Source organism: Tetrao urogallus (genome assembly GCF_951394365.1).
Source record: "Tetrao urogallus genome assembly, chromosome: 1".
NCBI classification, from domain to species: domain Eukaryota; kingdom Metazoa; phylum Chordata; class Aves; order Galliformes; family Phasianidae; genus Tetrao; species Tetrao urogallus.
The window spans coordinates 73110591-73129954 of record NC_136813.1 but is presented as its reverse complement, the minus strand read 5'-3'; the positions used below and the strand labels follow the sequence as shown (position 1 = coordinate 73129954).

At 39.0% G+C, this 19364-nt stretch overlaps 1 protein-coding gene across 2 annotated transcripts in view; it reads right to left on the bottom strand.

Moving 5' to 3' along the window:
• The window catches only part of GLRA2 (glycine receptor alpha 2), a gene marked incomplete at both ends in the record, with an annotated part of 126242 nt that extends 118109 nt beyond the window's left edge, over positions 1-8133 (bottom strand). For both annotated transcript variants that reach the window (XM_079549490.1, XM_079549489.1), the window contains 2 exons: positions 5707-5840; positions 8066-8133. In XM_079549490.1, coding sequence (XP_079405616.1) covers positions 5707-5840; positions 8066-8133 — 202 coding nt within the window. The remainder of the gene's footprint in view (positions 1-5706; positions 5841-8065) is intronic.
• Positions 8134-19364: the final 11231 nt, after the last annotated feature.

Sequence of the window (19364 nt, the reverse complement as noted above, 5' to 3'; positions counted from 1 at the left end):
ACTTTGTAATTATAAAAGAAGACCAGGGACAGATGAAGCCAAATAGCAATTGTGTTTACACTTCCACAAGCTCAAAGCCTTTTTGAGTTGCTTTGTAGGGAGCTGGTTGTAGGAAACTCAGACAGAGATTTGTGGAATGAAAAAGCATATAAGCAGTGTAGGTAGTCAGGGAGTTCACCTGAGCTAGCTGTCTGGCCCCACCTGTCTAGAAGGCTAGACGTAACATAACTGGGCATGATGTTCCCCTAGCCTGTTGATGCTCTGTGTAAGAAACTAAAATTAAAGAGGGATGGTGGGAAGGACATGTTCCATAGCCCTCTTTACCATCAATTTTAAAACACAGTGTAAAGGTTCCTTACATAATTGCAGTAAGGTTGCCTGAGAACATGTACATCGAGGCAAGGCAGAAGCAGGACATCAATTTCTTAGCCACATAGTCAAAGAAAAATAAAACAAACCAACTAACAAAACACAAAACAAAACCCAACAAAAGCAAACAAACAAACAAACAACAGACAATATAACGTGTATAAGGTATCTTCATGTAGCATATACCATTGCAGTGAGATGCCTGTTTCAAGGACAAAAGCAAATTGGAGGAATAGCTCCCTAATAATGGTACACTCACATTTCAAGAAATCTATATTTAGTGCGTATAATGACCTAGTCACTTCCAAAAACACTGACCATGTTGCTTCTTTCCTCCAAAAATGAAGCGTCTGTGCATACTTTACCTACGATGTGCACTAGTTTCTTACTACATGCTGTCTTTACTTGAATGGGATCTCAGCACCTACTGGAGAAAATATCCTCTTTTGAGCCTCAAAGCCTGTGGAAAATAGCCCAATGTAGAGTACTGGCTACATCTAACATCACGGGCAGTTGTTGTTACTGACCGAAGTCTAACTTTGGGAAGGTTGTTAACCACTGGAGAATGAAACACATCAGCCCCGTGTCTATGTCACATATACTATTCAACTTTTCAATGCATTTATCAGTTATTTTTCAACAGGTATTTATTGCTAAGTGTCAAGTCTAGATTAAAGTACACACCTGCAGACAGTGCCTCTTAGCCTGCAAATAGAAGCTGATCTTACATATTAAGTCTGATGCCTTTCATTTAATCTCTGTGTGTCATTCAGTAATTTCTATTCATGCCTTTTTAAGCAGTTCATTACGGGTCTACTCAGAGGCCAAATATGTAAGCGGTGGGCTTGAATACATGGGAAAAACTGACCCTCAGTGCCAAGGAGTTACCATATTAAAGTGCCAAATTAGCCATTTCCTGTAACAGTTGTCAGGCTAACTTTCAGTAAATGACTTTGTCCATGTGTTTATTATTCAGATGTAAACCCACTGACTTGGCATGAAAATGACATTACAGTGCTGTAATCACAGACTAATCTTCTACAGCGACAGCCCCTACATGCCCAAACTGTGTCCCTCTAACAAGACTTCTCCACGTTCAGAAACAGCATCTTGTGAGCAACTTAATTCAAACTGTGTTACGTCACCCACTGCTGAGGGTAACACTGACAGGCACTGTTTCTGAAAATCTCCATATGAGATTCTCCATATTTCTCCTCATAATTTTCATTAGATTTCATAATCTCCATATGAGATTATGAATAAAATTCAGAGCGTTTTTTAGCAAATGATGACTGAATGGGAAAGAATGCACTGAAATCATAGAATTGAACTCAATACAAAATAAAATCACTCTTATCTTGATTGCTAGCATTCTCTGTATCTAAATGTAACATACTCCTCGAGGTCTTCATAGATCATAGAATCATAGAATCAGAAGGTTGGAAACGACCTACAAGATCATCTAGTCCAACCGTCTCCTCATCACCACTGCCACCACTAGCACTAAACTTGGGGACAAATTCCCCTTCTCTCCATTCAGTGTGTGATAACCATATTTTATTGCATTTGTTAAAGCATAAATAATGTTATCGTGCCTATTGATAAACAGTTTTCTCTATCTGATCAGACCTACTTATTTTAGATTGCAAATGGTTTTAGAAGATGAAGATCTTAAAACGTGAGAGTAGCTTAGTAACTTGTGAAGGTAAAAACCCACCAAGAAATTTGAAATTCAAGCTGACTTTGTCAGCCTCACATCTTGTGTTCTAACTAAGTTGTAGGCTGATCTTGCGCACCATGGCATTGCTTACAGTGTTCTTGAGGAATCCTGAGCTGGATACAAAGTAACTTATGATATCACTTCACAGTCTCTGGCTTCTATTAGCACAAAACTACATTTTTGGCTAGTGTTATAACACAGGTGCCCTGAACTACTCTTGGCTTTTCTGAGGAATCAAGCTGATCGATGGAGAAAGCACAAGACTTCACTCTTGATTTTTGTTATTTTTGTAGCTTATCATCATTAAAAATGTATATCGTTAATATTAACCACAGAAAAAGAAAATCATGTAGGTTTACATTTTATTATTTTACAGAAGCCATGCTTAACTGATGTTAATGTTAACTGATGAAAAAAAAAAAAAAAACAGCAAATCAAGTCATAGGATCCCAAGCGTATGTTTGCTGTCAACAAAGTGACAGCAGGACTCTCCGGGACTTCAATTAGTATTAGACTGTAGCCTTCATATTACCATTTAAAAGTATTCCCCTCCATGTCCCCACATAAATTATTAAGCTATTCAAATTCAATAGGATAGAAGTGTGAGATGGAAAAGTGTGCATTAAGTATCTGACAAAGTGATCAAAGAAAGGCAATTCTGAGAGATGTCACTCTGGCTGATAGGCGGGGGGGCTGTCTCTCTAAGTGCCTGGTCATTTTGTATCTGATCACTGCTTGTGTCAACAAGAGCCAGAAATCTTCCCTTCTCTATTCCAATGAGTATATAACAGAGAACGATAAGAAAATAATCTTTCAGTATACTGCAAAAAAACAAACAAGCACAACAGAAAACCTAGGAACTGATGTGATGTCTAAGTGCTTATGTATTCACCTGTTGCTCTCCCAGTATCTTCCTGAATGTTCTGCTTTGCAAGAGTCAGTTAGGGAAAAGCATGTAACTAATGATGAAATTCTTTATCTGGATAAAACACCTTGTTCCAGTAAGCAGCATTTTCCTCTCTTTTTAGCTTTTATTCCACAAATTAATCAAATAGCTGCTGTTTTCCAGTAATTCAGACTTGTCATATAAATACATTTAATTATTGCATAGTTAGCTGTATAAGATAAAGGGGTTCTACTCAACTGCCTTTCCAAGAATATCCAAATTTTCTAGCATTTTAAAGTGCCTATTGAACTAGCAGAAAGCTAAATCAATGATCTAACGGAGAAAAAAATAAACAGAAATACATGAGTAGTGGTCCAAATACCTCCATTCACACTGTATTTTCTGAAACACAGGAAACTAACATTAACTCCAGATTATAAATAAAACCAGGTAGCTGATTGCTTGTCTGATTGGTTCTTCCTGTGGGCATCTTTCATACTTAAAAATTCTTGCCTTAACATATAAAAAAATATTCTGAAGTCATTTAACATTTCATATATTAGTGCAGCTATGACTTAAAACACCGGCAATGCGCAGTAGATTATATCGTCAAAAAATTGCACCAATTAATAAATGTTAGAAATGGAAGCAATTTGTATTGAGGTCACAATAAAGATTCAGTACACAAAAAAATCTTTATATGACTTAATTCCAAGCCAAGTAGATTTCTTACGACCTCCTTGCAGCTGTACTCTTGTTCTTTAAAAGGAATATATATGCTATATAGAAAAATAACTTCTTTCCATTCTTTGAAAAAATTAACAAGATTTGGGCAACGGAAGCATGGTTATGCATCATAATGACTAATAAAAATGGTTATCAGCAGAAAAGGTTTTCACAGGTGCAGTGAAATTCAAAGCCACGTGACTTAATTCTCTGCTCCATCAGAAAACCTCTGAGAGATCAGAGATATGAAGTTATGAAAAAATCCTGAAGATCTGCTGTAAATTCAAACTGCTGCTCCAGAAAAAGGTTCTTTGCTTTTAGGAGCTCACATGTGCCAACAGGAAGCAGCTTCACACTGGGAGAAAACCATGAGGCTTTGAGGGAAGCAGTGTCTTTCAGACACCTCAACCTTGTGTTGTACACACCATACCTGCTCTAACCACAAAACTGCTAATCTGTCTCCTTCTGCCCTTATCACCAAATGATTTTAGACATATACTGAGGAGAAGTAAAGAGTTCATGTTGTTACGTGAACAGGGACTGGTATACTTCACTGATGTTACCTGAGCTACAAGAGATGAAGCAGAAGTCTTCCTTTACTTTCCCTCCAACATCAAGGACACAAAGAAGTTCTTAACAGTTGCTACCCTCATTCAATTCAGGCAATTCCTGTCTTTATTTGCATTCTCTAAAACTTCTCTGATATTCATGAATACACATCAAATGAATACAAAAGCCTGACACAATATCGCTACAAGATAACATGGGCTCCAGCTCAGGAAATTAATAAGCATTTTGTAAACTCTTCTGAACTTAAAACTCTGACTAGAGTTTTATTAACTTTAAGACCTTTGGATCTGAAAATCAAATTAGATTTCCCCTCACCTACGCATAGTAGGCAGTCAAAAAAGACACTTCATTCCATGTCTTGTAATTTGTACTTGTGGAACAGAGAGAAGAAAATGATCGTTGATCTAAATTAATTAAACACTTTTCTCGTTGACATGTAGGTGGCTTTTTTCTCATCAGTTCATTTGCTGGCTAAGAAATTATTGTTTGTTCCCCTCGTTATCAACTTTCACAGCACCACTAACAAGGAGCAGTGTAGAAAATCATGCATTTTGGTCAACAAAGCCAATAGGTATGAGTGCAAATGTACATTAGCATCAGAGTTGTTTACGAAGGAAGAGTTTTATTAATTTTTAAAGTATAACTACATTCCAAGCTTTGAGCTGGGTTGAAGGGCCAGTTTTGGAGGAATTAGAGAACTCTTCAAAAGAGATAAAAATTTATCTCTTCCCTCATAGCTGTCTTCATTTGAAGCCAAAATACATTTGTGTTCATTTCCACTAGAATTTAAAGATCTATAACACGGAAAACTTGTTCTGATAGCAATAATTGCAGAAGAGGGCAGTTCACAGCCTTCTTTGTGCTGGAATAGTGGTGGTGATTCTCCACAACTTGGTTCAAATGTTGAAAGAAAAGGAGAGAATCGTAGAAGTGTCAAACAGAACATGTTTTTGTAGTTTTTGTAAGGATCGTGTGAAACTGATTCTGATAATTCAGTCAACATTATCAGGATAACTGCTCTGTGCATTGAGTCCTATCTTCCTTCTTCAGACACTGCTATAGGAGAAACCACCATTCAGCATGGAAGCGTTGAAAGTTCTCATGGCTTAAAAATTTCAGGAACAGGTTATCTCAGTTACTTTTAGAGGGAAATCCTATTTACTTTTTGAAATTATGAAGGTCTTTGGAGACAACATCTGATAGCTAATCGTTTTTGACCTATATAGGTAAATTTGAAGAGAGGGTTTTCTGTACAGAGCTCTGTACACTTACTACCTGCACTGCTCCTTTAGTCCTCCCCTTGGAGCAACTTATCTGCATGACAAAATACCCTAGAAAGCCGAAGTTATTGTAAAAAGAATAAGGAATCAGATATGACATCCTTAAACAAAACAAACAGAATCATTAATTTATCAACAGTCTTAAAAAAACTTACCTTTAAAATTTGGTCTGATTCTAGCATCATACCCTGATGTCCTCCCCATCAGTTTGTCCAAAAAATCTGAAGGAGACAGGGTCTGTGAGGGGGATTTTCCAGATCTTGAATCATGTTCTTTACAGAAAGTCGTCCTAAATAAATTATTAGCCATCATTAGTTAGTATTTAGCTAGTAAATACAAAATTTAGCTAGCTAGCATTTAGCTACTTAGCTAGTATTTCATTCAAGTCAGGGAAAAAAAATTATAACAATGAATAACATTGTCTCAATTAACTGAATGCAGCAAATAAGATTTTTATAGAATGATATCATATATTTTTCATTAGAAAACTTTATGCTAGAAATAAAAATGAATTTTGGATAGCATGCATGGACACATTTTGCTGTTCAAAACAAACCTCCTCCACTTTAAAAATAAATGTATTTTAGCTTTAAAAATTTAGAAGACTCAGTCTATTTTTTTTTTTAAATGTGTAAAGAAATCTTATAGGAACTTTGATATCTAATTCATATCACTGATTTAATTAGAAGTATATTGTTAAAATTTATGCCTTTTAGCACTGATTCAAGGTGATTGTAAACTTCCAAACAATAGGAGTCATCACTCATCAAGCAGATCTGCTACATGTTGGTTTTGTGAATATTAGAAAGGACGTAGATGCAAAAAAATGTTCTTTATAGATGCCACTCAAAGAAGATTGAAATCATGCTAGTGAATGTCTGGCTTCTTCACCAGGAAAAAAGGTTTCAGTCAGTCATACATGATCTTAGTGATTTGTTTTGGTCTTTTTTTTCACCAATTAACATCAAATAGTAAATGATCAGTATTATCACCAGCTGGTATTTATACGCAAGCTCCTGAACATATGCCTGTTTTCAGATTTGAAAAGTAAACTTCTGGTACCAGACTATGCATATGAAACTTCATATAGATAACAAATTACATACTTCAAGCACAGTAAGTATTTCAGAAAAAAAGAATTTATCAGTTCCCTCAGGTCATTCTGTAGGGAAAATAAACTAGTAATGAAATAGTCATATTTGGTGTGCAGAGGCACAGATTTCATCACAAGCAGCACTATCTTGGTTCCTAAATAACCAATATCATGGTATCTGTGCTTCAATATATTCATCGAGCTACTAAAAGTAATAAAATCACTGTCTTCTTAACTACTCTCTATTTAAATATTTGCCCAAAGGGAACCACTTCGTTTCAGGAGTCTTGTTCTTTGTTGTGCATTTACATGTAAGCATACTAAATAATACTAAATAACACTAAATTCTTTCTCTTTTTATAAAGCCATCCAAACTGCTAAAAGGCAATGTGACAGTAAATCTTGCAATGCTATTCCCCACTTTTTCAGTTCCATATATGGGGGAGGAGGGAGGGAGTTGCTTTTTTTTTTTTTTTTTTGCTTTTGTTGTTGGTGTGACACTCTTATATCTCTAATTTTTAATGTAAAATAGATGGTATTTGCCACTTAAATACTAGAAATGTTCAGATAAGATAATAAAAACTTGAAAACTAATCCAGTCTAATTATTTTGGATGATACTCTACAGTCTACTTCTGTCTCCTTTCAGTGTCCACTAGTGATAAGTTGTGCTGTCATCTCACGTGTGCAAACTCGTGAATACAAACATTTTTTTCACTCAGACACCGTATACATACGTTATTACACATATAAAAGCATTCTGTATGTTTACATGTAGATACATAGCTTTGTACATGAAGATAAGGAATCTCAGCTGAAATGGTGTTTTGGTGAATAGCAATGACTTGTTTGCCTTGTATCGCAAGAAGTCAGCAGCTGAAGCAAAAACTCATCAAGCGTTAGAAATAAAATAAAAAGAGAAAATAAAAATTAGAAGCAATAATCTGATGTACTGATACTTTATATTAGCATAGTACTGGTTTAATTAGGTATCTTTCCAAAATCAGAAGACTGGATTTCTAATTTCAGATAACCACATCCCTGACAAATCTGGTTGATCATTTCCAGAGCCTGAAGAGGAGGGAACCAAAGCAACTTCCTACATAAGCTCTGGAGGGAGTACAAAGATTAAATAGCATTTGGAAGAAAAACTGAAGAAACCGTTTTCAGCTATATTGATAATCAGTAACAAAGCATGTCGTTGAATGAGAGAAATGGAAAATAGATCACCCAAACTTGAATATTTTTTGGTGTTTGTTACCAAGCAACGAGTCTCTGAGTGTAAAAAGGAAAGTCTATATAGAATGAACACAAAGCACTCTCAAATATAGCAAACAAACTAGGTAACGTGATATAGTTTCTCTATAGTTATGATGTCCACATTCTTTGAGAAATATCATTACAAAGAGCCATATCACCTACCTGAAATGGTTTGTCTCTAAGAAAAATGCAAATAAGGTTGTCAAAATTTTCACTAGCTGCCGGTTCATTCCTCCTGCTTTCTGTGTTGATTTGGAAAATATCCCAGAAACGATTCCAGAGAGATGCAGGGAGAAAGTATGCTGGTGCTGCCTAGATTCCCAAATTCAGCAATAATTTATTTTTCTTGACAATCAGGAAAAGAAGGTCTGGATCTCTACAAACTGGGGATAAAAAAGAAATGCCAGTCCTTGGAATCATGGTCAGGTCAAGCCTAGGCTCATCTCCAGCAGCCAACAGAAAATATACAAAGCATCAGACCTGGTTATTCTCCACCTTGCTTTGACTGGGTGATGAAGAAAAAAAAGAAAAAAAGAAAAAAAAAAAAAATAGAAAGGAAGGAAAAAAAGAAAAAAAGAAAGAAAGAAAAAAAAAAGGAAGTAAAAAGAAGGGAGAACCCTACTACCCGAAGAGCATCACCCAAAGGGGAGTAAGCGTTGAGAGCAAGCAGTCTGTTGCCGGTGTGTTTTTTATTCCCCTTTTGCTTTGAAAAGTAGCATTTAGGAATGGTGGTGGGGCTACTGGCTCGCTCTGTTCCACTCCCCCGTTGGCAGGGAGGTGTCTGCGCTGCCGTGCGGGAGCGAGCGGGCGGCGGGGGCTGCGGGGAACCCCAGCGCCCGTGCTGGAATGAAGCGGGCGGGAGCGCACCGCGCTATAAATTCAGCACTCGGACAGCTCCGCGCCCGCAGCTGCGCATGCGCTTGGCGTCCGGCGCCTGGGAGGGGAGAGGCGCGCGTGTCTGTGCGCGCGTGGAGGTTCTGTGTGCGCGCGTGGGGGGGGGGCGCGCCCAGAAGGCGAGTGGGAAGATTGATGGCACGGGGTGCGTGTGCGAGGACGGCGTGTGGCGTTTTGTGCGCCTGGGTGTACCTGAGCTGCGAGAGGGGAGGCGCTGAGGGTGCGTGTGAGCGGTACGTGCTGGGGCGGAGAGGGGCCGGAGCCTCAACCCAGTGGCTGGGGGAGAGCGGCCCCCGACACCTGGGGCACTGCGGGGTTTGTAAGGAGTGGAGCGGGAGTGCAGGGGCGAATGGGATCTGGGGAGCCCGTTTGCAGTTGTCCTGTAGTGTAGAGAAGAAATTGATGGCTTTGAGCTTTCATGGAGGTGGCTCTATCCCCGCACCCTAAAGTGCTAGTAGCATCATGCTTTTCTTTTTACACCTAAGGAACTGAAGCACTGGCAGCTGAAACAAGGGTCACGGTTACCTGAGGTTCCTTGGGTACCTTGCAGACCTTGGGTACCCTCCTGCTCCCCAGCGTCCCCATCCTTTATCCTTCACACAGCGCTTCCCACAGCCTTCACTGCTCACCGACAGCTCCTCATGTTCAACCCAGACTGATGGTGGGGTATCACATTGTTTGAAGGAAGTCAGGGTGACTTGAAGCCTCTGAAACACATACGTTGGTGGGTGGAAACTCTGCTCAACCCTTAAAGTGTTTTGTTAACATGATTTTAAATGGGAAATCTCATCTAGTGAATTTTGGTGAACTAAGTGCTTCCCTCTGCCATCCTTTTGGTTTCTCCTCCACTCACCACCTGCTCTGTCTGGCCAGCCTGACAAGAATCTGGATGCTTCCACATTGGTGTAGTTGGCCTGTTGGAAAATCCTAAACTTTGTGAAAATAAGAATCAATTCCATTCCAAATCAAATCCGTTTCAATATTCTGAAATCCAATTCAGACAAAAAACAAAAACAAAAACAACAAACAAAAAAGGCAGTTTTCTCCCAGTGCACACACACATTCTCTTATCTCCCTGGAAAAAAACTGACACTTCACGACAGAGACTCTTACCACAATTTGTAGTAATATTCAAAAATTCCTTCTGAACTTTATTGGTTGTTTTCCGACATTACCAAGAGATCAAAGCCACTTACCGTTCATTAAATGAAACTCTGTTAAAGCATTTTGTTTATTTTAGCTTAACACAATAGGATATATCTGAAAAAAACCTCCACACCTCACTAGCTATTCATAGGTGCAAATGGTAGATATCACATCTTAGGCACAGCAAAACAAAGGAAGAAGAAATTAGTAGGAAAAGTCCAAACGTGTGAACCTACATCAAATCCTTACTGCCTTGTCTGCTGAGTCTATGTCAGTAGCACAATGAGAGGTCCAACAGAAGAAAGGCCACAGACTTTGTGTTTATTGAAACTATGAAAGTGTTGTGGTAAGAACTGGGAGCTGGTGCTGACTCACGGCGCTACAACATCCTCCAGCCTCACTGGAAGACAGTTCTTCCTGCTAACATGGTATTAAAGAAGAGTTATGTATCTTACTGCAGTCTCATTCTGAGAAAGAAAGCTCACAAAGCCACATCTGGAAACAATAAAAGAGTTTTGGATTCTGGAAAAAATAAAAGAGTTTTGAGTCAACAAAGACATACTTTTCAAATTTTTTCCTAACCTTATCTAGGCAGGAACCCAATAAAACTGCTATATATTCTTACCTTTCATTAAGATAAATGGAGAGATTGGAGAGCAACAATTTCTATCTGCTGCAGGAAAAACTATGTCTTTTTAACCGACACTGCCACCTGCTTAAAAGAGTGGGGAATCTCAGGAATGCTTGTACAGTTCCCAGTGCAGAAATCAGAGCAGGTATCTTTCAGATGATGCTGTTCACGTGGATTTTGTGATATTACATGCTTTTAAAGGTCTATAAATGCTCATTACCTTTCTTGTTAGAAAAAAAAAAAAAAGTAACTAAACATTTAAGAAGTTTTCTAACTAGAGAAAATCTTCTTGAAAGTTTTCCTTCCAAAATTTAGCTGCTAGCAGCCATTTCCTGCACTTTCACAGCTGTTTGAAATGCTAAATAACTACAATTCTGAGCTTAAAGAAAGCAAAAAAAAAAAAAAAAAAAAAAAAAAGGGTTGCAGGAAGTACTTTAAAATAGCCTGCCTATAATTGCCATGGGGGTTGTAAAAACATGATATGAGATGTAATAATAAGAATTTTGGGTATCTGCTCCGTCATTCCTAACAACCTCCAGAGCCCAGAGACTTCAGTAACATGTTAATCAGCACAGCAGTTATGTGGAAGTGCTAAAGAAAACTTAATAAGGTCTTGAAAAAGGTGATTTACTGATACAGACTTCAGGTACAATCTGCTCAGCCTGGAGAAAAGGAGGCTCAGGGGACTCTTTTGGATGTCAATAAATACCTGAAGGAAGGGTGCAGGGAGGATGGAGCCAGGCTCTTTTCAGTGGATTCCATTGGCATGGCAAGAGGCAATGGGCACAAACTGGAACACAGGAAGGTCCTCCTGAACATCAGGAAGCACTGGTACATGCTGTGCAATCTCCTCCTTGGAGATGTCCAGAAGCTGCCTTGGCTGTGGGCCTGGCACTCTGCTCTGGGTGTCCTGCTGGGGCAGGGGCTGGGCCTGATGTACCCAGAGGTACCCTCCAACTCTGACCACTCTGTGATTTTGCAAACTGCAACTTTCACTTGAATAACTCTCTTCTTAAAACATTCAGGGCTCAGACAAGCTATTTTTTCTAACCAGAGGGCTCCAGGTTTCACTCCCCTCTGTAGATTGGCAGAATGATTTCTTTGCATCCTTCACCCATTTTCCATGAACTGGAAAGCATGCAGAAGTTCCTTCAGTCATTCTTTCAAAAGTCTCTCCTTACCCTCTACCCATTTACTTATTTATTTTTCACAATTGCTCTTCCTGGTGGAAGCCTCTGTAATTTCTTTGTTGTAAATCATCCACAATCAAACACTGTCTTTAAAACATATGGCCAATCGTGAGGAACAAGCTACAGCTCTGTGGTTCAGGGGAAATCATTTGGAGGCAGCGTGCCTGGGTGTCCACAGCTCTCTCCTCTGTCCCCCAAGTGTTCAGGAATGGGAGATGCAAGTAACACAGACATCAAAATGCAGCAGTTTGTGTATGAGCTGTGCAGGTCCTAATGCACAGATGCAGTTCTTTCCAGTGTCACTCATCTGTTATCTCTCACAACACATTTCTGACAGTGAAAGTGTGACAAATGGCAGTCATGGGCTCCTGTACAGGATGAGGTGGGGGGCTTGCGGTAAAATGGTGCAGGAATGTGGAAGAAGAAGAGAGAGAAATGCTTTTCTTCCAGGGAAGAGACTAAGTAATGTATCCTTACAGTTCTCCAGGCAGATACCTAAGATTAATAAGGGTACTAAATATGATATATTATGCCAAACATGGATTAATTCAGTCATCTCTCTATTCTGCTTGATTTTCTTAAGCACTAACTGCTGATCAGAAAATAGGACAGAATCACCCCGTTTCCATGTAAATTATTTTCTAACAGTTAGTTGATGGCACATGATTTATATTTGCATTGAATATGCACTTTTGGAAATTCAGAGAAATGGAAGAAACAAGGTCATACCACTTTCCCAAATTATGACAAATAATTTATCAAGGAGCACACCACTGAAGAAACAAAATCCATCACTTCAAGTATGCAATTAGTGTCCATAAGAAGAGAAAACTCAATATAACTTTTGGCATGTCAGGTTATGATAATTGTCAGATGCTTGTTAACAAGGTCAAGCGTATTTCAAAATACTGCCAAACATACAAAAAATAGATGGAGTACAGAGAATGTAAAAGGCCGAATTATACTGGAAGTAAAACAAACAAAAAAGCCCTGAAGGTAATACAACATGACCACATGATGAACTAGGGACAAGAAACCAACTGGACTGTCTGCTTTTGGAACTGTACTACAATAAATTATGTAAAGGATAAAAAAAAGTAGTCAATCCTGTTTTTCTTTAAGTATTGTGTTAGTAAGAAGCCCCTTGTCAATAAATGCCATTAGCTATGTCAGGACAACACAATAGCTGGGTCTTCAGCTGAACAATATAAAATGAAAGTATGTACTTCAAGTATTTTTATACCTGACATTAACAGATATAACAAAGCATTTGTCAATACAGTTTGTTTTGGCATGTACTTCAAGTATTTTCACATCCTTGATTCTTTTTTTCTTATTAATTACCTGAGTGTCATTAAACTTTTAAAAAAATACAAAGTTCTCATTGTTCTCTACTACATTTTTTTTTTCTTTTTAAATAATAATAAAGATTGCTGGAAAGAAATTATAGTAAAATTGTATTAAATTGAATTATGTATAATACATGCAATTTTGCAGAGTACACCTCCTACACATGAATTTTGCTTTCTGAAAGTTTGTGTATATATATATATATATATAATCATAGAATCATAGAATCACAAGGTTGGAAACGACCTACAAGATCATCTAGTCCAACCGTCTCATCACCACTGCCACCACTAGCACTAAACCATATCACGCAGCACGTCATCCAGACGCCTCTTGAACACTGCCAGGGACGGCGACTCCACCACCTCCCTGGGCAGCCATTCCAGTGCCTGACCACTCTCTGAGAGAAAAAGTTCTTCCTTAAGTTCAACCTAAGCCTCCTCTGATACAACTTGCAGCCATGTACATACATATGTATACATATGTATGATACATCATAGATAAACATATTTATATACAAATTTTATACCCTTTCATTACAAGATCACCTGCTGAGTGGAAGAAGGGAAGGTGGTGGATGTAATTTTTCTGGACTTTATCAGAAGTCATCTGGACAAACTGTCCAACTGTGAGCTGAACACTACACTAGGGAAAGTACAGGCTGAATGGCAGAGCTCTAAGTATGATGGTGAATGTCACTAGCAGTGTTCCCCAGGTCAGTTCTGTTCAATATTTTTATCAGTGGTATGGATACAGGAGTGGAATGCATCTTTAGTAAAATGTCCTGACAGCGTTAAACTGGGAGGTACTACTGACTCTCTGGATGGACAAGAGGGCTGACATAAGCATCCAGATGCACTGGAGCTTTGAGCCATCAGCAGCAGCATGAACTTCAACGAGAACACATTGAGCACTGGTGGAGGCTCACCTGGAATATTGTGTGGAGTTCTGTTCCCCACAATACCGAAAGAATGTTAAGATCCTTGGAAGCATCCAGAGGATGGCAACAGAGCTGGTAACAGGGCTAAAGGCATGTCCAGCAAGGAGAGGCTGGGGGCATTGGGCTGACCAGCCTGGAGGAGGGCTTGGTGAAGGGAAGAAGAGGGAGATGCCAGGCTTTGCTCCTGGGAACTGATGGCAGGGTGGAAACAGCAAAGAGCTGTTGGGGCAGGGTCAGACTGGGCATTAGAAGACATTTCTTTTGCATGAGGGCGGTTATACACTGGAACAGATTTCCTGGAGATGTGGCTGATGCCCCACGCCTGCCAGTATTCAGGGGGCATTTAGATACATTTTAACCGTGAAACATCTCAAAAGCAGTCTGACAACTGGACTCAATATATATGTCCCTTCCAAATGAAACTATCCTATCCTGTTCTATCCTATAATCATAGAATCCTTAGAGTTGGAAGGGACATCTGAGGGCCATTTAGTCCAACTGCCCTGCAACAAACAGGGACACCACAGCCAGATCAGGCTGCCCAGGATCTGATCCAGCCTCACTTTGAAAGTCTCCAGGGCATCAGCCACAACACTAAGTCCTATCCTGTCCTATCCTGTCTTATCCTATCCTATCCTGTCCTATCCTGTCCTGTCCTATCCATATCAGTTCCTGGTGTGATTTTTCTTGCACTGCAAAGGTAGTAAAAACAGAATACACCAGATCTCATTTGAAAACTAATTCTCTCCTCTGCTCAAGGTGTGACAGTTCAACAGTGTCATTAAAAGGGGATTTACATGTTTTATCAGTCAGCTCAAGCAGATTCAGCTCTTGTTTTTTTGGCATTTCCATCAGATTCCTGCTTTTCTCAAGAACTTCCTATGCTACAAAGCCTGTTTAAGTGGTTGATAATACTTTGCTTCTAGCAGTGTACCAGTGAAGCCATTAAAATATACAAGAGCATTTCATACAAATAAAATGACAACATCTGGTATTTGGAGTAGAACAAAACTGGAAATAAGGACGGATATAAGTACAGTTATATACATTAACCAATCCAGGTCTTATTACCTTAGGGAGTAGGAGGAGGAAGAAAGGCTAACATGAGCTACTCATTCAGTCCTTGACCTTCTCTTGTAGTTCATGCTAGGATTCACTGGCAGATGTCCAAACAGAAATAAAAAATACTACTCAGAAATATCACAACATCGATCCTTCTCTACATTTCATACTTCCTCCTGCCAACTCAGACATGTCTCTGAATCACTGATAGCTCTTCGATGTCATTTATAGCTTAAATTACATACATATATTATATACCACAGGCTCCAAGAAATTATTCAGAGAACCCATTCACGGCAAAGGCAGACTCTACTAATGACTGAAAATCAGTCTTAAACTTCATACTGGTGCCTTGGATTTAGAATCTTTGCTCATGAAATTAGAATCTCTTTAGTTGGTAATACCTGATGGCTTAGTAGGAGGCACTTGAGTAGCCAGAGGCTTTTCCAGGCTCATTCCAGCTATGAATTTCTTCCTCCACGCTATGCCAGGCTGTAGAGAAAGTCACCAGAATTGCTATCCATCATACGCCAGGAAAAGAATAAACAGGAAACCAGTCTAAAACACTTTTTTTGTTTTGTTTTAATCTCACTTGACTGGATACATCCTCAGTTAAATTTTCTACAAAATGAAAACTGAGATTACTAAGTGGAGGCACTAAAATGAAAAATCAGTGATGTGTACTGAATTATTTTTACATTTCATATCTATTAATCCATACACAACAAGTTTACTGCAAATACACTGTCCTGCCAACATCCTTTGTTTACTGCATCTGAGATAACCACAGCTATGAGAGACAAGTATTTGTAGGAAAGCAACAAACCACTCATTTCTTAGAATTGTGTGGCTGATGAACATCCATTCAGACTTAATATTTCAATTTTTTAATTTCTTATGGTAACAGTGGCAAGAAAGCACTGTCCCATGGATGTCTGGTAGCGTGACTAGCAAAGAGCACTGTTAAACCATGCTATTAAGATGATTTATCTAGCGAATACTTGCTTCCAATATATAGAAACATAAAAGTTCTGTCACAGTTCTTGATTTCATCTGCAGCAATAATAATTTTGTTCCAGATGTTATATGTTAGCCTGATGAGCAAAATATGTTACTTCTACTGTAAAACAGAGACTTCAGCATGCAGCAGAATTGAATAGTAGCAATGAGTAAAGCTGCACATCGCAATCAGTTTAATCGTATCTTCTCTTAATGCTTGTAGGCTGAATTTGCTTCTGTTCTGATGGTATTATTCTCTAAATTTTGGTCTTTGATATTTAATCAAGTACGCATTCTTCCTGGCTTGCAACAAAGCAGATTTTTACCCCATTTAATGCTTATCAAGCTCATTCAAAATAACATTTTTAAATGGACTTTATGATATGGCATCTGATCGAAGCATAAGGATGCAAAGATCCGGAATGGTGTAATCATACGGGCAGAATGAAGAAAGCTGTAAAGCTCAATTTATTTATAACGGATTAAAAGAGTTACTCTGAACTGATGTTTTAATTTTATATGCCCGGTGAAGAGCATGATAAAAGCAATCACAATACAAAATATGAATAGTTTAGATAATCACATATCTCCTGCTTGTGCTGATTAGCCATCCCCTAACAAAGTGCAGACACAGCCATTTTTGGTACCATTAAGGAAAACAGAACTATTCGAAAGAATGCAAAAGCAAAACAAAATAGATGAAATGATAAAAATAGAAACATAAAACCACTTTGTCACAGGCGATATTTGGACACCTACCTGTGGCATTTGCAATACAAAGTTCACAAGTAACAAAGAAACATGCTGTGACAAAAGCAGGCAGCATGCAATAGGGTAGCAACGTGATGAAACGGATATTTCTGTGTGCTCTGAGAAGTCTCCTTTGTCATTTTTCACACTACAGACATCTCTTCTGTTTTTCCTCTAGCTTTTACTAGAGATGAATATCAAGAGCAAGTGTGTGAAAGCGTGGGTGCATAAATGCCTTTTCCCTTTCTTCTCCGTGGTTCTAGATACTGGGAAAGAAAGCGCTTCTACCTTCTCTTACAACCTGCTTGGTTTCTCAGTACAGCATATAAAGAGAGAGGGATCTCAGCTTCTGCATCCCAGCGACTTGCTGTTAGCTCTGCCGGCAGAATAAGAGCATTCCTGTGAGATGGAGCCTGTTTAACTTGAAAAGCAGGGGAAAGGCCCTAGAAGACATGTTGCCTACAGACTGACAGGCTGCCTGTTACTGGTGTGCGCTTTCATACTTAGCTTTCTTAATGGCTACTAGTGATCTGTACAGTACCCTCTAAGTCATCAGTAAATTTAGAGCCATGATTAGTTCTTAATTTGAAAGCATGTTTGTTTATGACAGGAATATATCCTGTGGTGAGGTCAGCTGCCTTGACCTGGAGGAATCAAAATGCTGCTGAGCTCTGCCTCAATCACCTTTCTTTAGGATTAACCCTTCTGTAAGGCTGTCTGAGATCTAAAGACAATTGGTCTTCCACCAACTGCGATTTTGGACGTTAGGAAAAACTTCTTTACAGAAAGGGTGGTTAAACATTGGAATAGGCTCCCTAGGGAGGTTGTTGAGTCACTGTCCCTGGCTATGTTTAAGAGCTGTTTGGATGTGGTGCTCGGAGGTTTGATTTAGCAGAGAGTTGTTAGAGGTAGGGTACTATGGTTGGGCTGTGGTTAGACTTGATGATCCTTGAGGTCCCTTCCAACCTAAGCAATTCTATGATTATTTATAAATTTCTTGAGTAACATGAGAATGCTATGTGAATTTACATTAAAGACTTTCATGAATTCTTCCTAGCATACACTGAATAATACACAGTACTAGAAAATTGCATAAACTAGTATTTAAACTTGTTGGAAAAAAATATTATTTGTGACATAATTAAAGGATGTAACATAATGCACTATTTGTTGTGGGGTAAAATGAAGATTGCCCATACATTTCCTGACTGGAATGCTTAACCATAAAGTTTTGTTTTCACGTTACTGTTTGTATGAAAAGCAATACATATTCAGATTTCAAATGAATAAAAATTGACTACTCTTCTCATCTCCCATGGTATTCATTGCCAAAACCAGTGTTGAGTGTTAGAGAGAAAATAGAAAGAAAATCTATCACAAAACATGTATTTCAGCTAAATACTTTTCTCTTTAGAAAGTAATTAAGCAATAAATTTATATGAAACATTTCACCTATATTACTGCTACTACCCCAAAAGGAATTTGACTAATGCTTATTAACTAACTGTATTGAACAGTGGCCTGTGGAGCAGTGGTAATAAGATTTTATGAAAGGCTCCAGTTTAAAACTTGTGTTCTCTCTCAGTGCATGTGCATAATTACTATCGATGCCAGTGTGAGTTATACATTCATTATGTAGTATGTACCAAGAGGAGAAAATGCTCCTGCAGAGAATGTGGATCTGTTCATATCTATCTCTCAATTGTTTACACTCTAGGGAATAAGCAAAGGTCATTTCTCCCAGGCTTTTCTCCTTGCCTGCCAAAGTATGAGCCAAACTAAAGTCAATTGGATTTTCATTGGAGCTTTCAGACACTGTAAGTATTCGGCTTGTTAACCAGGTGTCTTGCTCCAATTTATAGGAGGGAGAGGAGGTTCTTTTAATATCTGTATATCCGGCGTGACGTTAAGAAACAACAGTTCATATGTTGGCCCAACCAGTTTATTACAAATCCTGATCAGGGAGTCAGGGAAGGGAAGGAGGGCGATAGAAAAGATAGGTAAGCAGCAAGAATCACATGAAGCAGGGATAATCACCACCAGGACCCAGCAGCGTCCCGTTGCTTGAAGGTCCGAGGCAAAAGCAGCAGGGGGAGAGCAGCAGCAGTGCAGCCAGCCTTGGGCAGCAAGCAGGTAGCAGGAAGAAGCCACAGAGCCAGTCCAGGAGGAAGCAGCAGGACTCAGGTAGCAGGCCCAGGAGAGTCCATCAGCATGCAGGAATTCCATAGTGAGGAATCTGATGGCAGACACCTTTGTTCTTTTTCAGCATGCTGGTAGAGTGCAGAGCAAGTACAAGAGGGAGAGAGGGAGGTCGTGAGGCTTCTCATGGCAGAATCCTCTTCTTCATGAGCAATCTGTTGCCAGAAAACCTAAACCTCATGACTGTAGGTCCCCATTTTATCTTTCTGCCTTCGTAACATCCCATTGTGTTTGAGCAAGAGTCATGTGTGTACTCCCCTGAGATGGCCATCTTCCTTGAGATAAGTCCACACAAAAGAC